Source organism: Melanerpes formicivorus, unplaced genomic scaffold, assembly GCF_026170545.1.
Source record: "Melanerpes formicivorus ecotype bairdi unplaced genomic scaffold, bMelFor1.0.p_v2 SCAF_116, whole genome shotgun sequence".
NCBI classification, from domain to species: Eukaryota; Metazoa; Chordata; class Aves; order Piciformes; family Picidae; genus Melanerpes; species Melanerpes formicivorus.
The window spans coordinates 1,206,160-1,225,952 of NW_027142468.1; the positions used below are offsets into that span (position 1 = coordinate 1,206,160).

The 19,793-nt window shown below is 53.7% G+C and overlaps 1 protein-coding gene across 3 annotated transcripts in view; it reads left to right on the top strand.

Moving 5' to 3' along the window:
• MMP24 (matrix metallopeptidase 24) overlaps positions 1–19,793 on the top strand; it is a 72,064-nt gene that overhangs the window by 48,355 nt on the left and 3,916 nt on the right. For all 3 annotated transcript variants that reach the window (XM_068167372.1, XM_068167374.1, XM_068167373.1), the window contains 3 exons: positions 11,897–12,111; positions 14,339–14,477; positions 18,199–18,465. In XM_068167372.1, the coding sequence (XP_068023473.1) occupies positions 11,897–12,111; positions 14,339–14,477; positions 18,199–18,465 (621 nt within the window). The remainder of the gene's footprint in view (positions 1–11,896; positions 12,112–14,338; positions 14,478–18,198; positions 18,466–19,793) is intronic.

Below are 19,793 nucleotides of genomic sequence, written 5' to 3' on the forward strand. Positions count from 1 at the left end.
TCTGAGCTGTCAGCCAAGTCTTGGAGGCTGACTTTTGATTTTGTATTTTACTGCTATTTGTGTGTGTGTGTGGCTGGAATGAGATTGATTTGCTCTAATGTGGATGCCCTAATGAAGAGAAATCCCTTCCTGGGCTACTTTAAATGACTCCTGCCTGGGCAATGGGAAAACACCAGGCATGGGTAGGGTGTAATCCATCCCCAGTGCAAGGCAGATGTCCAAGTGTGGTTCAACATTGAAAGTACACCCAAGGGGAAGTGGCTCTTCCCACCAGTGCAGCTGAAGATTTCTCTTACCTGTGCATTCCCTGCATGAAGTTGCATGGCAGTTGTCCTCTGACACCATTTAACTACACATACCTTAACCCAGTGTCTATTCATGTGGCATTTTTAAGGCCAGGCTGGATGTGGCTGTGTGCAACCTGCTGTGGTGTGAGGTGTCCCTGCCCATGGCAGGGGGTTGGAACTGGCTGAGCCTTGAGCTCCCTCCCAGCCCTGACAGCTCTGTGATTCTATGACAGATACTCAGGGTGACAGAGACTCTGGATGCTTTTGAAAAGCAATGCTGGGATAGTAAGTATTAAACATTCATTAGCCAATAAACATAACTTGTGAAGGCTGCTGAACTGTCACTGTGCTGATGCTGGTTTGGAATGTTGATTTAGTTCCTGCAGGCTCTGGGTAATCAGAAAGGAGGCTGTTGCTGACAGGGAGACTGCAATCAGGACCAAAGTCCTCTGCTTTCAGATAGCTCTTTGCAAAGGGAGCAAATCAGGGACTGACAGCCAGGGTGTTAGGAACAAGTTCTGCACCATGAGGGTGGTGGAACTCTGCAGCAGGTTGCCCAGGGAGGTGGTTGGGGCTCCATCCCTGGAGATATTCCAGGTGAGGCTGGAGAGGGCTCTGGGCAACCTGATCCAGTGGAAGATGTCCCTGCTGACTGCAGGGGGTTGGACTGGATGAGCTTTGGAGCTCCCTTCCAACCCAGAACACTCTGTGATTTATGTCTGTGGCTGAGCTGGAGACCAGCACTCCCACAGCACAGCTTGGATTGGGACCCACTGCCCAGGGGCTCTGAAATGGGGCTCCTGGCCCCATGGCTGTGGCTGGGTGTCCTGGGTGATGCTAGTCAGGGCTGTTGAGACCTGCTGGTGTCTGCAGGGCTCTAACCATTTGTAAGAGCACTTCACAGCATCTTGTACCTCGCTCACTGTGCCAGAGCAGAGAGCTCACTGCCCTACTGCCTACAGCTTGGCAGCAGCACCACTTGCTTTGCACTTTCACAGTGACATCAACCTTCAGCCACAGGCTGTGTTCAGATTCTACACATGCAAGGTAATGTGCTTCAAGTTTTAACTCAGCTGGAAAGAAAGCAATGTGATCAAATTGCTCCCTAGTGCTGGTAGTCATTAGCAATTTGTTTACTGTTGTGGCTCACACAAAGCTCTTCTCTAAGGCCTTTCATCTGCAGTGGCTTGGGGATGGTGGTGGAGGAATGGCTTCTGCAATAGGAGCTTTGATTCCCCAGGCAGAAGCTTTGGCTCTTAGCACAGAGCTGCAATCCCAAAGCCAAGGTTTAGTTTAAAAGCAGGTTTCACTCTTACTGCTCACAAAGAAAAGATGGGAAATGAAGATTCTGTTTCTCCCTGGAGCTGGAGCTAGGAGGACAGAGCCTTTTGTCTGAGCTTCTACCATCTGAGAGGGGACTGCTGAAACACCCTTACTGCAGCTTGAGCAGGAGCATTCAACTAGTGTGTTTTTGTTCCCACAGTGCCAGTCTGCTTTGTTGTGCCTGTGGAGTGCCAGAAGGCCATCTGCCAGAGCCCCTGTCCAAAAGCCCAAAGCCTCTTGCCGTGCTGCCATCCTCAGCAGTGCTCAGCATGTGCTTGAATTGCTCAGGAGCCTGTGCAAAAGAAGGCAGAGAGCCAGAGGCATTGCCTTGCCTCTAGCACCCTTGTCAAAACCCAAGCTCAATTAAAACTTAAAACAAATGTTCTCTGTACTGAAGCTGCTAGAACAAAGAGCAGAAGCTGAAGTCCCATCTCTTGTCTTCCTTGCAGAAAGCTGCATTTCAGCTGTGTTTTGCTGTTGTGTCTGTGTTTGTCCACCAGAACAGAGGATGTTTACATCTGCCTTTGATATCTTTCTGCTGGATTTGTTTCTAAGCTCACCTGCAGAGCCAGCAGATGATGTGAACTCTTGTTTGTGCTTCGTGCTGGTCAGTGTAAGGTCAGTGTTTGAAATGGTATTGCCCCAAGGGCACTGGAAAGGTCAGCAGCTCACTGAGCCTGATGGAGTAGCCTCTACAAGTCAGCAGTGCTTCCACCTTCTGCTAAGTGCTGCTTGGAGCATCTTCCTTGCCCAGCTGAGGGAGGTGCCCTGCCTGTTCCTTACAGGTCTTTTTCAGAGGGATGTCTCCCACTGTGCTTGTGTGCCCATGTCACAAGTGAAGTGTCCAGCAGGGAATTAAACTGGCCATGAGTCTCTGCTGTGGGTCCCCTGGATGTCCTGCTGACTGCCTCTGCTCATTTTGCTAGTGCTGAAGTCAGGCCTGCATGGAGGTGGGGAGAGGAGACAGCCATGGCCTCTTCATGTGGCCTGAGCTGGTCATCCTTCAGCTGTTCTCCTGTTCTTCACATCAGTAGGCTGTGAAGCAGCCTCTCATGTCAGTGACTCCTGACACTGCCTGGGGAACAGAGGGCTTGACATGATGTGCAGGAAAAACTCATATCCACATGGGGGCTTGGAGCTGGTAAACCAGGCCATTACCTTCAAGGCTCTTCCAAAGCTTCAGGTCACAGAGGACAGGTCTCCTGGTCACTCAGAGACAGACCAAGTTATTAAGCCTGGAGACAACCTGAAGGATCTGGGCTGTCCCAAATCTCACCGAGGCCATGTCAAGCTCACACATCTTTTCTGCAGCTCAGTCAGTGCACAAGCTGCATCCCATGAGGACTGAGGTCCAGGATGGTCATGAAACCATGGCCAAGACACCACCAGCTCTGCCATCCAGGATCAGCAGGACACAGTGTCCATGGAGCACCTTCTGCCAGCCTCATTAGTTCTCTGCAGCAAGCACAGCTTTCCTAACCTCCCTCAGCTTTTCCCAAGGGCAGCCTTAGAGCAGTCTCAGCTCCTTGTAACCTGCAGGTAAGAGATGGCTTGTGGTGAAACAGCAGAAAGACCTGGTGCAGAATGCTCCATGTGGTGACACTGCCTTGTGGATGGGACCATCAGAGCAAGCTTTGCTGCCATGCAGGGCCTGGATACTTTAGGTAGAGAAACTGTTTCCTGATGATGTCCTTTTGAAGGTGGGAAGAGAATAGAATGGTGCCCACAGCAGCCCTGAAGCTGCACCTACTGGGTGTGAGAGCAGAGATCAGCTGCCTTCTGATGCAGGGGAAGCTGAGGAGAAGCCCCACCTCTCTTGGGAAGTTTCTCAGCTGGTGGAGAACACTGCTTTATGTTACAGCTGGCATGAAATACTTCTCTCATCCTACACATCTTGCTGAGTATAAGAGGGGAGCAGATGTCAGCATTCTTAAAAGGGCCCTGGGCTGCAGCCCTTGCAGAGCCCCAGGCTCTTATCATCTGCCTGCCTAAGCCTGGCAATTGTAGACCCCAGTTTTCTTGTGCAGTGCAGGGTGAATTGCTTCATTGCAGAGGCCAGGAGAGCATTCCCTTTGGCTCAGAGCAAGGATTTCAGCCATGGACTCTTTGTTGTCCAGGTGAATGCTCTGTCATCTGGGTGGCAGTTGGTGGTTGGTCATTCAGAGGAAGTTGTTTATGCAAGAAGGGCTCAAGGAGCACTTCCCACCACTCAGTCGTGATCCTAAGGGCCTCAGCTGCCCAAGTGCTGGGCACACTGGGTGCCAGGGCTTGTTCTGCAGACTGTAGGGCACTGTGGCAAGGATACCCAAACTAAATGAAATAGCTGATCACTGCTGAAGTCTGACCCCAGAAGCACAGGGTCCTCTGTGGACATGTTTAGCAAGTGAGCAAGGGAAATGAGTCTTTCCTGAGCTCTGAGCTGTTGTGGCTTGACTGTCTCTCATCCCTGAGATAGCTTGTGGGCAGCTGGCAGGGACCTGCCTGCACAGCCCTGGAGCCTGCAGAGCACCCAGGTGGGTTTCTCTCACTTCCTTTGGCTCATAGGTTTTAATCTGAACCCTGGGCAGCTGGTGCAGCCCCACAGAGACGTGCAGGCAGCTCAGCTTCTTCCCAGCAAAACACTCCTGTGTGCTACCCCAAAGGGTAAGCAGGTGCCTGTAGCCTGGATGATCCTTTTATTCTGGATGGAAATGGCTAAGAGTAGTTAAAAGAAGTTAGGCAGATGAAGAGAAGCCTTAGTTTGCAGGTAGATCATTGTCTCCTCTGACCTGAACCTGAGGGCATTCTCTGCGCTGGCAGGCTTGGAGTCAGCGCTGCTGACTGTGATGGATGCTGAGCCTCCAGGCAGGCGCTGTGCAGTTGAGGGAACACTCTGTCAATAGCCAGGAGGACAGCACAATTACATTTTGTCCTCAACTATCGACACAGTGGCTCCTAAATGCCTCCTCTCTCTGTGTTATCTTCACAGGTCACCTTGGTATTCAGATGGTCTGCGACAGAGGAAGCATGAAGGGAGGAGGCTAAGTGCCAGTGGCGGAAGTCACACTCTGAAGGTGATCTGCTGTGCCCCAAAAGCTTTCTGACATTCTTTGCCTTGGTTGTGATAGAGAGGAAGAAACTCTTCTTCTCCACACAGTGTCTGCAAAGTCCCAGCCAGCTGCTTCCCTCCAGAACTTAGTTTTCAGCTAGCTCCAGGAGGTTTCTTACCTGCTTCCCACGTGGAAGTGGCTGCAGGTTCCACCCGGGGGTGGGTTTGGCTCCCGTGCTGGGGTCACACACAGCTTCAGCACAGGTTGCAGAGCCCTGCAGTAGCCTCTCATTTTTTAAACCTCGATGAGATTTCCTCTGACTGATTCTCTGAAGCTTCTTGGGTAGAGGCTGTGATCTGTGTCCAGCACTGCCTGGCTGGTTGTGTCAGTGCTGGCGGTAACCAGGTCTTGTGACAAACACCAAGGTGCCAGCAGCTCTTGAGCAGCTCTTTGTTCACACAGTCAGCTCTGCTTCTGCTAAACCTGTTCTGTTCTGCCTCTAGCAATCTGGTTTGGAGACACATGACTGTGAGGACATTCTGGAAACAGGGATGGCTGGCAAACTATCCAGGGTCTGTTCATTCTGCTTTTCTGCCAGGTTGTGCTCTGAAGTGGCTCAGGTCTTAACAGGTAGCATCTCTCTTCAGCAGTGGGCAAGCTGTGCTTCTGCTTCCCATCCCCCTAGCTGGAGACCAGGTTCTGCCTGGCTGGCACTTGGACCCCAGGATTCTTGTCTTGTAGCTGTGCTCCTCTGCTCTTTGCATGTGCTTAGCTGTAGAGTTACCTTCCACCTTTAGCTGCAAATCCACGCTCTCTCAGTGACCAAGAGAAGGCAGCAATTAAAGATGCAATCTGTACAAGAGGAAACAAGACTTCAGTCAGGATAAATCAGAAGGCTGAGCATGGATCCAAACAAGAGGTGAAAGATGGGAGGGAAAAGCCATGGCTGGCAGGGAAAGACAGGAAGAGAAATACTTTAAGTGAAATGCCAAAGTCTGCATCCAAGTAAGTTTCAGTGTCACCTGCAGAAGGTGGTGGAAGCTCTGCCAGGGATGGGTGCCTCCCTCACAGCAAGATGCCAGTTCCAGTGTGGGTGTTGCAAGCAGGGAGCACAGGTGGTGCTTCTGACTTCCTGCTGCTCTAGCAGATGTTCCAGTGAAGGCAAACCTCCTGGTTTGCACCCTCCTGACTGCAGTCTGTGCCACTGCTTCTGCCTCCGAAGTTTACTGCATTCTGCTCCAGAGGTACCTCAGGGCTAATGAAAACCTCTGCACTGGTCCCCTGGCTTGCAGGTGTTGTGTCAACTTTCCTCTTCTTCATAGAAGACTTTGGGCACTTAAATGAGAGAGTTGAACATGTCCTGCAGCTGGGCTGTGAGTGTCCTTCACTTGTGTGTGTGTGTGTGGAATTAATGCCATGTCCTGATCTTCTTGCTCATGGTCATCTCTATCAAACTCTCTTCTTGCTCTCTTCTCTCAGAGTGAGCAGTCTGTGCCTTGTTATTTCTGAGAATCCAGAACTCTCTGGGAGGAGAGGCTGAGGCAGCTGGGGTTGCTTAGCCTGGAGAAGAGGAGGCCCAGGGGAGACCTTCTTGCTCTCTCCAACTCCCTGAAGGGAGGTTGGAGCCAGGTGGGGGTTGGGCTCTTCTGCCAGGCAGCCAGCACCAGAACAAGAGGACACAGTCTCAAGCTGCACCAGGAGAAGTTTGGGCTGGATATGAGGAAGAAATTCTTCCCAGCAAGAGAGATTGGCCATTGGCATGTGCTGCCCAGGGAGGTGGTGGAGTCCCCATCCCTGGAGGTGTTTAGGAAGAGCCTGGATGAGGCCCTTGGTGCCGTGGTTGAGTTGATCAGATGGTGCTGGGGGATAGGTTGATGATCTCTGAGGTCTTTGCCAACCTGGTTAATTCTGTTCTATTCTAACTGCTGTTGGTTTGAGTAGCTCTGTCTCTTTGCTGTGTCTGAGAAGCAGAACCCCTCTGAGGTGGCAGTCATTCCCTTTCACACTGTTCTTCCAGCATGCAGCACCCCCAGTGACTTGTTGGGTCCTTACCAGACCATCCCTCTGACAGCAGCTGTGCTCTCTGCATTGCAGATTGCTGCAGCTCTCACCCTGCTGGGAGGCAGCAGCAGCACTCCTTGGAGTCCTTACAATCATATTCTCAGTGGTGTGAATTTGCTGCCACTTGCCTCTCACAACACAGGGCTCTGTGCTGTGCTGCAGCTGGGGCCTGTCTTCTGTGAACTACCAAACAGCTGTCTGAGGAAACTGCTCCACTGTGCCAGTTAAACTGGCAGCCAGAGAGGCTTTGACCTGATGGAGGGGGTCCAGAGGAGGGCCAGGAAAATGCTCAGGGGGTTGGAGCACCTCTGGTATGAGCACAGGCTGGGGGTGTTCAGCCTGGAGAAGAGAAGGTTCCTGAGAGACCTTAGAGCAACCTTCCAGTACCTGAAGGGGCTGCAAGAAGGCTGCAGAGGGACTGCTCCCAAAGGCCTGCAGGGACAGGCCCAGGGGCAATGGCTTTAGAGCAGAGCAGAGCAGAGCAGATTGAGCTTGGATGTGAGGAACAAGTTCTGCCCCAGGAGGCTGCTGGAACACTGCAGCAGGCTGCCCAGGGAGGTGGTTGAGGCTCCATGCCTGGAGCTATTCCAGGTGAGGCTGGAGAGGGCTCTGGGCAGCCTGCTCCAGGGGAGGATGTCCCTGCTGGGGGCAGAGGGGTGGGACTGGATGAGCTGTGGAGGTCCTTTCTAACCCAGAGCATTCTATGGTTCTATGATTCTATAATTTCTGATCCATAAATAAAGGAATGTTGCAGTGAGCTGGGGCTGGGCTCTGCTCCCTAGTCTCAGGTGATAGGAGGAGAGGGAATGGCCTGAAATTGTGCCAGGGGAGAGTTAGGTTGGAGATTAGGAAAAATGTCTTTGCTGCCAGTGTGGTCAGGGATTGGCACAGGCTGCCCAGGGAGGTGGTGGAGCCCCCATCCATGGAGATGCTCAAGAAAGGTATGGCCATTGCAGCTGGGCACTTGGCATAGTGGCCCTGGTGGGGTTGGGTTGCTGGTTGAACTGGATGAGCTTAGCAGGCTTTGCCAACCCAAACAGTTCTCTCATTCTCTGAGACATGGCCACAGAACTGCATTTGGGTCAGTGCATTACTTTGCTGCAAAGGGTAGGGAGCTAACAACTACACCTCCTGTGCTTCTGGAGCAACAGGCCATAGACTCCCTTAGAAAGGTGATTCCTTGATTCCCAGAATGGTTTGGGTCAGGAAGGACCTGAAAGCTCATCCATGCCATGGGCAGGGACCCTTCCCACCATCACAGGCTGCTCCAGGCCTCATCCAGCCTGGTCCTGAACACCTCCAGGCAGCCTCCCTGGGCAGCCTGTGCCAGGCTCTCCCTAGCCTCACTCTCAACAATTTCTTCCTTCTCTCCACTCTCAATCTCTCCTCTCCCAGCTCAAAGCCCTTATCCTGGCACTCCCAGCCCTTGTCCAAAGTCCCTCCCTAGCTCTTCTGGAGCCCCTTTCAGGTACTGGAAGGCTGCTCTGAGGTCTCCTCAGTGCCTTCTCTTCTCCAGGCTGGACAGCCCCAACTCTCTCAGCCTGTCCCCGTAGCAGAGGTGCCCTCTGATCACCTTCATGGCCTCCTCCAGACACTCTCCCCAACACTTCCATGTCCTTTATTGATAGGAGAGCTTTCCAAGAATAATTATCAGCAGCCAACCCTCAGCTACAGGATTTCTGTGAGCCATATTTGATGTCTTTTGCTAAAGCTCTGGAGGAAGAATGATTAAAAATGTATTTGCCAATAAAAACTTCCTGTGGCACAGAATATCACACTGTGAGGAGAAGTCACCTCCAGGAAATGTAATGATCCACTTGAGGAGCTTTAGAAAAGAGCTGTAAGAGAGTCTCAGGGTCTTAAAACCAAGGAATTGATCTTTTCAGCTCATTAAGGAGACTTTTAAAGCATCCTGCTTTAGTCACCTACAGCCTAGGTGGCTAAACTGCCACCAAGGTGCCCTGGTTTTGGCTGGGGTAGAGTCAGTTTCTTCCCAGTAGCTGGCCCAGTGCTGTGGTTTGGGTTTAGTGTGAGGCCAATGTTGCTGTCACACTGATTTTTCAGTCCTGGCTCTGCACAGTGCTGTGGTTTGGGTTTAGTGTGAGGTCAATGTTGCTATCACACTGATTTTTCAGTCCTGGCTGTGCAGAGTGCTGTGGTTTGGGTTTAGTGTGAGGTCAATGTTGCTGTCACACTGATTTTTCAGTCCTGGCTCTGCACAGTGCTGTGGTTTGGGTTTAGTGTGAGGTCAATGTTGCTGTCACACTGATTTTTCAGTCCTGGCTCTGCACAGTGCTGTGGTTTGGGTTTAGTGTGAGGTCAATGTTGCTATCACACTGATTTTTCAGTCCTGGCTGTGCAGAGTGCTGTGGTTTGGGTTTAGTGTGAGGTCAATGTTGCTATCACACTGATTTTTCAGTCCTGGCTGTGCAGAGTGCTGTGGTTTGGGTTTAGTGTGAGGCCAGTGTTGCTATCACACTGATTTTTCAGTCCTGCCTCTGCACAGTGCTGTGGTTTGGGTTTAGTGTGAGGCCAGTGTTGCTATCACACTGATTTTTCAGTCCTGCCTCTGCACAGTGCTTGTCCTAAGGGGAGGACTTCTCACTTCCCCATGCTCTGCAAGTGGCCAGCTGCACGAGATGCTGGGAGGGGGCATGGCCGGGACAGATGACCCAAACTGGCCAAAGGGATGCTCCCTACCACAGGACATCATGACCAGTATGTAACCTGGGGGAGGTGGCCAGCCCCTGCTGATCACTGCTCAGGCAGTGGGCAGCAGGAGATGAGCAACTGCAGTGAGCATCACTTCTCTTTCCTTGGGCTTCATCTCTTTCTTTCTCTTTTTGCTACTACTACTTTAGTTTAGGTTTCTGGCAGAAGGACTTGGATTATTCTCTTCCCTTCCTCAAAAGCTTCACAGAATCACAGACTCACAGAATGCCAGGGGCTGGAAGAGACCTCAAAAGCTCATCCAGTCCAACCCCCTGCCAGAGCAGGGTCACCCAGGGCAGGTCACACAGGAACACAGCCAGGTGGGCTTTGAATTTCTTCAGAGAGGGAGACTCCACCACCCCCCTGGGCAGCCTGCTCCAGGGCTCTGTCACCCTCACAGGGAAAAACAATGCTTTATGTTTCCATGGAACTTCCTCTGCCTCAACTTCCACCACTGCCCCTTTGACACCATTGCCATTGTGCCAATGCATTGCAGATGTTCTGGAGCTTCACCCTTTTCCAGTACAACGTGGATTAGCCCATGGCAAGTGGTGGGGCTGTCTTTCCACCCCTGGGGCATCCCCTTTTGCCAGGGGGAGGAGAATCAGAAGGAAAAAGAAATGTGAGGTGAGATAAGAAGAGTTGAATAACTGAACTAAACCAAATTAAACTAAATCTAACCCAACTAAACCAAACTTAGTCAAACTAAACCAAACCAAACTAAACCAAAGCAAATCAAACCAAACCAAACCAAATCAAACCAAACTAAACCAAACTAAACCAAAGCAAAGCAAATCAAAGCAAAGCAAACCAAATCAAACCAAACCAAAGCAAATCCAAGCAAACCAAACCAAACCAAACCAAATCAAACCAAACTAAACCAAACCAAATCAAACCAAACCAAACTAAACCAAACCAAACCAAACCAAACTAAACCAAAGCAAATCAAATCAAGCCAAACCAAACCAAACCAAATCAAACCGAACTAAACCAAACCAAACCGAACTAAACCAAACCAAACCAAATCAAAGCAAACCAAACCAAACTAAACCAAACCAAATTAAACTAAACCAAAGCAAATCAAACCAAACCAAACTAAACCAAAGCAAATCAAAGCAAACCAAACCAAAGCAAACCAAACCAAAGCAAACCAAACTAAACCAAACCAAATCAAACCGAACTAAACCAAACCAAACCAAACTAAACCAAACCAAAGGAAACCAAACCAAACTAAACCAAAGCAAAGCAAACCAAACCAAACCAAACCAAATCAAACCAAACTAAACCAAACCATAGCAAACCAAACCAAACCAAACCAAAGCAAGCCAAATCAAACCAAAGTAAACCATAGCAAAGCAAAGCAAACCAAACCAAACCAAAGCTAACCAAACTAAACCAAACCAAAGCAAATCAAAGCAAAGCAAACCAAACTAAACCAAAGCAAACCAAACCAAACTAAACCAAAGCAAAGCAAAGCAAACCAAACTGAACCAAACCAAACTAAACCAAACTTAACCAAAGCAAATCAAACCAAACCAAACCAAACTAAACCAAACCAAACCAAACCAAACCAAACCAAACCAAACTAAACCAAACCAAATCAAACCAAACTAAACCAAACAAAACCAAACTAAACCAAACCAAAGCAAAGCAAACCAAACCAAACCAATCAAACCAAAGTAAACCATAGCAAAGCACAGCAAACCAAACCAAACCAAAGCTAACCAAACTAAACCAAATCAAACCAAAGCAAATCAAACTAAACCAAAGCAAATCAAGCCAAACCAAACTAAACCAAACCCAAACAAACTGAACCAAACCAAACCAAACTATAGTAACAGGAGTAGATATCAGTGTTGTTCTCACACTAATCCACAACACAGCTCTGTGCCAGCTACTAGGAATAAACTCACTCCGTCCCAGCTGAAACCAGGCCTCAAAGTAACTGCTTCCTAATTTCTGAATCCCCCTTGGACTGCAGCATTATTTTTCACACCCTGACCTTCCTCCTGGTTTTGCTCTGTTGTTTTCTGTTTTGGTTTGGGTTTGTGGGTGGTTTTTTGATGCTGTGTTTGGTTCAGGGGTTCGGTGGCTTTGTTTGTTGTGTTGTTTGGCTTTGGTTTTTCCTTAAGAGTGTCCTAAAGAATTCGACTCAAGGGTTATTAGCTTTCATTTCAGTTGGGAATGTGATTGCTGAGGCTTCTCCTTCCTTTTAGCACCAGCCTCTTTGGGAAGACCTTCAAAACCATACTGTCTTTTCCTCAGTTCTTATTACTTCCCTGTTTTGGGACATCTCCCCTGAGAGGATGCAGCTGGTTGTGGTTGTGGTCCCCTCTCCAGGGGACCAGCTCTGCATAAGCAGCGTGTAGCTTCCTCTCAGTGTCCCTTCAGCCAGCTTCCTGCCTGTTGGAACCTACCAGGGAAGCACAGGCAACCTGTCCACTTTGTGTCCACTTTGCCTCACGTCTTTCTTTTCACTTCTAGGTCCTCCCATTGAGCCCCTGGAGCCAACCAGGCCTTTGCCGACTCTTCCTGTTCGCAGAATTCACTCCACTTCAGAAAGGAAGCATGAGAGGCAGCCAAGACCTCCCAGCCCTCCCCTGGGTGACAGGCCCTCTCCTCCTGGCTCCAAACCAAACATCTGTGATGGCAACTTTAACACTGTGGCCCTCTTTAGAGGAGAAATGTTTGTTTTCAAGGTACTGAGACTTGCTGCTGACCTGTGAGCCTTCCCTTAGCTTTGTCTGTGGATTAATAGGAGTGGAAATGATTCCTTCTAAGGCAGTGAGATGTGAACTGCTTGTCACAATAACTGTTCTGAATGAGCCAGATTAGAAGGAAGTGTAAGCAGGTGGGCTCTGTAATGCTCCAAGATACACTTGGAAACACAAACTGCCCAGGCAGCCTTTGAACCAATCTGTGAGCAGGAATTCAGGCACCATCAAGCCACCTGTAAAGCCAGAAAGCAATAGCAGCACCTAACCAGGGTCTGAGCCTCATCACCTCCAGAGCACTCAGCCTGCCTGAAGCCCTTGGGGAGTTTGAGTCAACCTTGCTTGTAAACTACAGCCAGGGGAGAAGGAGAGGCTTTGCTCAATAGCCCAGGGGGGAATATGGAAATCCAAAGTCTCATTCCCTGTAGCTTTCCCTGCCAAATGGGTGTGAATGTGGAGAAGGGACCTGTGGAAGGTCATTCACTGGGCAAACCACAGCAGGTACAGAAAGTGCCTGATCTGCAAACAGCTCAAGGCTGGGGCAGTGCCTCACAGACCCTGTTCTGCTCTTGCTCATGCCTGAACATCCTAACCAATCTTATGTCTGAAGGGAGCTGCTTTGCTCCCATGTCTAAAGGGGTAGCTTTGTGCCTTTGGGTGTCCTGTGCCTCACACAGGCACCAGGCTAAGGGAACGACCTGCAGAAACAAACTCTACAACTCTTAGAGAGTTCTACAGCAGGTATGGTTTGTTTGCAGGGCTGGGTGCAAGGGGGCACAAAGCTTCTGTGCCCAGCAGTGTGAGTAAGGGATTTACATAGAGTCAAATCATACACAGGCTGTGAGGATGAGCAGAGGGCTGGAGCACCTCTCCTGTGAGGAAGGACTGAGAGTTGGGGCTGTTCAGTCTGGAGAAGAGAAGGCTCCAAGGAGACCTAATTGTGGCCTTCCAGTATCTGAAGGAGGCTACAAGAAAGCTGTGGAGGGACTTTTTAGGGTGACAGGGTAGAAATGGGGGGTTGGAACAAAACTAGACTGGCTAGAGAGTAGCCCTGGAGAAAAGGCCTTGGGGGTGTTGGGGGAAGAGAAGCTCAGCAGGAGCCAGCAGGGAGCACTTGCAGCCCAGAGAGCCAAGCAGAGCCTGGGCTGCAGCAAGAGAAGTGTGGCCAGCAGGGCCAGGGAGGGGATTCTGCCCCTCTGCTCCACTCTGCTGAGCCCACAGCTGGAGCTCTGGGGCCAGCTCTGCAGCCTCTGTGCCAGGAAGGCTCTGGAGGGGCTGGAAGGTGTCCAGAGCAGGGCCAGGAGGAGGAGCAGAGGGCTGGAGCTGCTCTGCTCTGCAGACAGCCTGAGAGAGTTGGGGTTGTGCAGGCTGGAGAGGAGAAGGCTCCAGGGAGACCTTCTGGTGGCCTTCCAGGATCTGCAGGGGGCTGCAAGCAAGCTGGGGAGGGACTTTGGAGGGGGTCAGGGAGGGATAGGACTGGGGGGAGATGGAGCAGCACTAGAAGTGGGGAGATTGAGCTTGGCTGTGAGGAAGAAGTTGTTCCCCATGAGGGTGGTGAGAGCCTGGCACAGGCTGCCCAGGGAGGTGGTGGCAGCCTCCTGCCTGGAGGTTTGTTAAGGCCAGGTTGAATGTGGCTCCTGGCAAGCTGCTGTGGTGTGAGGTGTCCCTGCCCATGGCAGGGAACTGGATCCTTGAGCTCCCTTCCATCCCTGACAGTTCTGTGATTCTATCTGCAAGGTCAGATTCAAACAGCTACAGAGTCAGATCCCCAGATGATTTTGCTATCCATATTTATCTACTAATACCTCATCTGATGCATATACCTGACCCCTGTCCTCGTGCTAGCACCTAGTCTAACACATGCATTCACTGACCCCATCTAAGGCCCCTGTCAGGAAGGCAGTGTGGGTAGCTGGGCAGCAGCTGTGCCAGGCTGAGTGGCAGTGACACCAGAGGTCTCTCACCAGCCAGTTCATGCCTGTGGACCTGCTTCCCCCTTCTCCTGTTTCCTCTCCTTCTTTCCACCCTTTAATGCAGCACCAGCAATCAGCTTCTTACCTCTCTGGCTGCCCTCTGCCCTCTCTGCAGAGGGTGGGGCTGGAGCTGCCAGCTGCAGCAGGGCTCCTGCCTGGCAGGGGCAGGGGGCAGGGGGCATGGGCAGGGCTGCCCAGCCCCCAGCCTTGCTCTGAGGATGCCTGTGGGTTTCCCTCAGGACCGCTGGTTCTGGCGCCTGCGCAACAACCGGGTGCAGGAGGGGTACCCCATGCAGATCGAGCAGTTCTGGAAGGGGCTCCCCGCCCGGATCGACGCTGCCTACGAGCGCTCCGACGGCAAGTTCGTCTTCTTCAAAGGTAAGCCGCGGGCAGCGCCCCCTGCTGCCGGGCCACGGACAGGCACCGCAGCACGGCCCCGTGCCACAGCACTGCCTGCTGCTGAGCCAAGGACAGGCACCGCAGCACGGCCCCGGCCCACAGCGCCCCCTGCTGCCGGGCCAAGGACAGGCACCGCAGCACGGCCCCGTGCCACAGCACTGCCTGCTGCTGAGCCAAGGACAGGCACCGCAGCACGGCCCCTGCCCACAGCGCCCCCTGCTGCCGGGCCACGGACAGGCACCGCAGCACGGCCCCGTGCCACAGCACTGCCTGCTGCTGAGCCAAGGACAGGCACCGCAGCACGGCCCTCTGCCAAGGGGGCACTTCCCTGCCTCACACAATGGGAGGGCTTGGAAGAGACCTCTGGAGACTGCCCCCAGGCCCCCTGCCAGAGCAGGGTCGTGTAGGCCACATGGCTCTCTGAAAGGAGGTTGTGGAGAGGGTGGAGCTGGTCTCTTCTCACAGGTAATTAGTGATAGAACAAGAGGCATCACAGGATGTTAGGGTTGGAATAGACCTCATCGAGTCCAACCCTTCTAAGAGAGGCTGAGAGGGATCTGATCAATGTCTATCAATAGCTGAGAGCTGGGGTTCAGGAGGGAGGGGACAGGGACAGGCTCTGCTCAGTTGCACCCTGGGACAGGCCAAGGAGCAGTGGATGGAAACTGCAGCACAGGAGGTTCCAGCTCAGCATGAGGAGGAACTTCCTAACTGTGAGGCTCCCAGAGGCCTGGAGCAGGCTGCCCAGAGAGGTTGTGGAGTCTCCTGCTCTGGAGCCTTCCCAGCCCTGTCTGGATGTGTTCCTGTGTGACCTGTGCTGGATTCTCTGCTCCTGCTCTGGCAGGGGGTTGGACTGGAAAGTCTCCAGAAGTCCCTTCCCACCCCTAGCATCCTGTGAATCTGTGATTTGTGAACCCCCTTGCCAGAGCTGGAGGGAAAGGCTTCAAACTGCACCAGGGAAGGTTTAGGCTGGACATTAGGGAAAAAAATTACACATCAGGAGTGGTCAGAGACTGGCAGAGGCTGCCCAGGGGGGTGGTGGCGTCACCACCCCTGGAGGTTCAGATGTGGTGCTTGGGGCTGTGGGTTAGGGGTGAGCCTTGCAGAGCAGGGTCAGTGCTTGGCCTTGGTGTCCCAGAGGTCTTTTCCAACCTGAACATTTCTGTGATTCTGGGAGAAGGTCACACAGGAACTTGCCAAAGTGAGGTTGAATGTATCCAGAGATGGAGACTCTGCCAACTCTCTGGGCAGCCTGTTCCAGTGGCCCACCACAGTCAGACTAAAGAAGTTCCTCCTCATGTTCAGGTGGAACTTCTTATGTTCAAGCTTGTCCCCATTACCCCTTGTCCTGTGCCTGGGCACCACTGAGCAAAGCCTGGTCCCATCTTCCTGACACCCACCCCTCAGCATTGATGAGATCCCCCTTCAGTCTTCTGCAGCCCCAGTCCTCTGAGTCTTCCCTCATGTTGGTTCCAGTCCCCTCAGCACTTTTGCTGCCCCCTCTCCAGCAAGTCCCTGTCCTTCTTGAACTGGGGAGCCCAGAACTGAACACAGTTCTTCAGATGAGGTTTCACCAGGGCAGAGTAGAGGGGAAGGGGAGCCTCCCTTGACCTGCTGGCCACACTCTTCTTGATGCACCCCTGGATGCCATTCTTGACCACCAGGGCACATTGCTGCCTCAAGCTGCCACTAACCCTAAGCTCCAGTTTAGTGTGGGCTGACCCTGCCAGGACAGTCTCTGTGTAGAGCTGATACTGGTCAGTGGAAGTTGGCTTCCATGTGCTAACAGGAGTTAGCTCCTGGCTGCCAGGGGGTCTCAGTTTGCTGCCTGTCCCTTTGAACGTGTTGGATCAAGGCATTAGGGACTCTGCAGGTGGAGGTCACTCCCAAACCACATTTCTGGGCAGCTGTCTCCTAAAGAGCAACCTTCTGCTGGGGCCCATGTTAGCTCCTTGCACAGGGTCTGAACAGGGGCCTAGAGCTTGAGAGCAAGTTGTAAGCAGGCTGGAAAACATCATCAGGTACAAACCCATCACACCTGCTCTTCTGAACTCCTGCCTGCAGGGTCAGCCCTCAGCTCAATGGACTGTGTTGAAAGCTGAGACTCCAGAGTCCTGCACCTGGGGAGGAGCAGCCTCCTGCACCACTGCAGGATAGGGCTTGGCCTGCTGGAAAGCAGCTCTGTGGAAAAGGACCTTTGAGTCCTGCTGGACAATGAGCTCTCCACAGGACAGCAATGTGCCCTGGTGGGATCCTGGGGTACACCAGGAATAATGTGGCCAGCAGATCAAGGGAGGTTCTCTTCCCCCTCTACTCTGACCTGGTGAGACCACATCTGGAGTGTTGTGGCCAGTTCTGGGCTCCCCAGTTCAAGAAGCACAGGGAGGGATCTGCTGGGGAGTGTCCAACAGCAGGACACTAAGATACTGAGGGGATTGGAACATCTGATGAGGAAAGGCTGAGCCCTGGGGCTGGTTAGCCTGGAGAAGAGCAGCCTGAGAGATCTGATCAATGGTCACAAACATCTGCAGGGTGGTGCCAAGCAGCAGGGGCCAGGCTCTGCTCAGTGCTCTCCTGGGACAGGACAAGGAGCAGGGGACACAAACTGCAGCCCAGGAGGTTCCACCTCAGCATGAGAGAAACTTCTGTGGTGTGAGGCTGCTGGAGGCCTGGAGCAGGCTGCCCAGAGAGGCTGTGGAGTCTCCTCCTCTGGAGACTTTCAAGGTCCATCTGGATGTGCCCCTGTGTGACCTGCCCTTGGTGACCCTGCTCTGGCAGGGGGCTTGGACTGTTCTCCAGAGGTCCCTTCCAACCCCTAGCACTCTGTGATTCTGTGAAAGGCAACAGATCAGTAAGTATGGGCTGGCTGCAGGCAAACACCTCCTCAGCCTGACTGAGGGATGACAGAGTACGAGGGAAGTGTCTGAACTCATGGCTGGCCTAGTAAAAGTAAATCACAGAGGGCTGATGAACTGCTCCAAAGCAAGAGCTGAGGAGCAGCAGAAGTGGGACCAGCAAGACAAGTGAGGTGATTCTCCCCCCTGCTCTGCTCAGACCCCACCTGCAGCACTGCCTCCAGCTCTGGGGCAGGGTCCAGAGGAGGCCATGGAGATGCTCAGGGGGCTGCAGACCCTCCCCTGTGGGGCCAGGCTGGGAGAGTTGGGGCTGTGCAGCCTGGAGAAGAGAAGGCTCCAGGGAGACCTCAGAGCAGCCTTGCAGGACCTGAAGGGCTCCAGGAGAGCTGGGGAGGGACTCTGGCCAAGGGCTGGGAGTGCCAGGCTGAGGAACAATGGCTTTGAGCTGGGAGAGGAGAGACTGAGAGTGGAGAGGAGGAAGAAATTGCTGGCAGTGAGGGTGGGGAGAGCCTGGCACAGGCTGCCCAGGGAGGCTGTGGCTGCCTCCTGCCTGGAGGTGTTCAGGGCCTTGAGCAAGCTGTGCTGGTGGAAGGTGTCCCTGCCCATGGCAGGGGGTTGGGCCTAGGTGTGCTCCAAGTTGCCTTCCAACCCAAACCCTGCTCTGAGTCTCTGAGTGATGAACTGAAAGCAGGTTCCAGGTTGGAAGGCAAGATGGGGAGCAGCCTCTCCACAGCTGCAGTTAACCCTGGGACTCTCCAGCAGACTGTAGCTCAGTGTTGCTGATTTGCATTTACAGCAGCTTCTGGTTAGGCAAATCTGTTGCTTGTGTCCCCATGCCTCTCCAGGAGACAAGTACTGGGTGTTCAAAGAAGTGACGGCCGAGCCAGGCTACCCTCACAGCCTGGTGGAGCTGGGGAGCTGCCTGCCCCGCGAGGGCATCGACACCGCTCTGCGCTGGGAGCCAGTGGGCAAGACCTACTTCTTCAAGGGGGACAGGTACTGGAGGTACAACGAGGACAAGAGAGCAACTGACCCAGGCTACCCCAAGCCCATCACTGTGTGGAGAGGAATCCCCCAGGCCCCGCAGGGAGCTTTCATCAGCAAGGAAGGCTGTAAGTACCCCGGGCCTGGGGGCTGGCAGCTGGGGTGGTGCTGGGGGTGCCTCGAGCATTGCCTGGGGCAGGAACCCAGTCTCAGCAGTCCTGGGGTCAGAGGGACACCTGTGAGCCCCAGCAGCCCTGGGGTCAGAGGGACACCTGAGCCCCAGCAGTCCTGGGGTCAGAGGGACACCTGTGAGCCCCAGCAGTCCTGGGGTCAGAGGGACACCTGAGCCCCAGCAGTCCTGGGGTCAGAGGGATACCTGTGAGCCCCAGCAGTCCTGGGGTCAGAGGGACACCTGTGAGCCCCAGCAGCCCTGGGGTCAGAGGGACACCTGAGCCCCAGCAGTCCTGGGGTCAGAGGGATACCTGTGAGCCCCAGCAGTCCTGGGGTCAGAGGGACACCTGTGAGCCCCAGCAGTCCTGGGGTCAGAGGGACACCTGAGCCCCAGCAGTCCTGGGGTCAGAGGGACACCTGTGAGCCCCAGCAGTCCTGGGGTCAGAGGGACACCTGTGGGCCCCAGCAGCCCTGGGGTCAGAGGGACACCTGTGGGCCCCAGCAGTCCTGGGGTCAGAGGGACACCTGTGGGACCCAGCAGCCCTGGGGTCAGAGGGATACCTGTGAGCCCCAGCAGCCCTGGGGTCAGAGGGACACCTGTGAGCCCCAGCAGTCCTGGGGTCAGAGGGACACCTGTGAGCCCCAGCAGCCCTGGGGTCAGAGGGACACCTGAGCCCCAGCAGCCCTGGGGTCAGAGGGACACCTGAGCCCCAGCAGCCCTGGGGTCAGAGGGATACCTGTGAGCCCCAGCAGTCCTGGGGTCAGAGGGACACCTGTGAGCCCCAGCAGCCCTGGGGTCAGAGGGACACCTGAGCCCCAGCAGTCCTGGGGTCAGAGGGACACCTGTGAGCCCCAGCAGCCCTGGGGTCAGAGGGACACCTGTGAGCCCCAGCAGCCCTGGGGTCAGAGGGACACCTGTGGGCCCCAGCAGTCCTGGGGTCAGAGGGACACCTGTGGGACCCAGCAGCCCTGGGGTCAGAGGGACACCTGTGAGCCCCAGCAGTCCTGGGGTCAGAGGGACACCTGTGAGCCCCAGCAGCCCTGGGGTCAGAGGGACACCTGAGCCCCAGCAGCCCTGGGGTCAGAGGGACACCTGAGCCCCAGCAGCCCTGGGGTCAGAGGGACACCTGAGCCCCAGCAGTCCTGGGGTCAGAGGGACACCTGTGAGCCCCAGCAGCCCTGGGGTCAGAGGGACACCTGTGAGCCCCAGCAGCCCTGGGGTCAGAGGGACACCTGTGGGCCCCAGCAGTCCTGGGGTCAGAGGGACACCTGTGAGCCCCAGCAG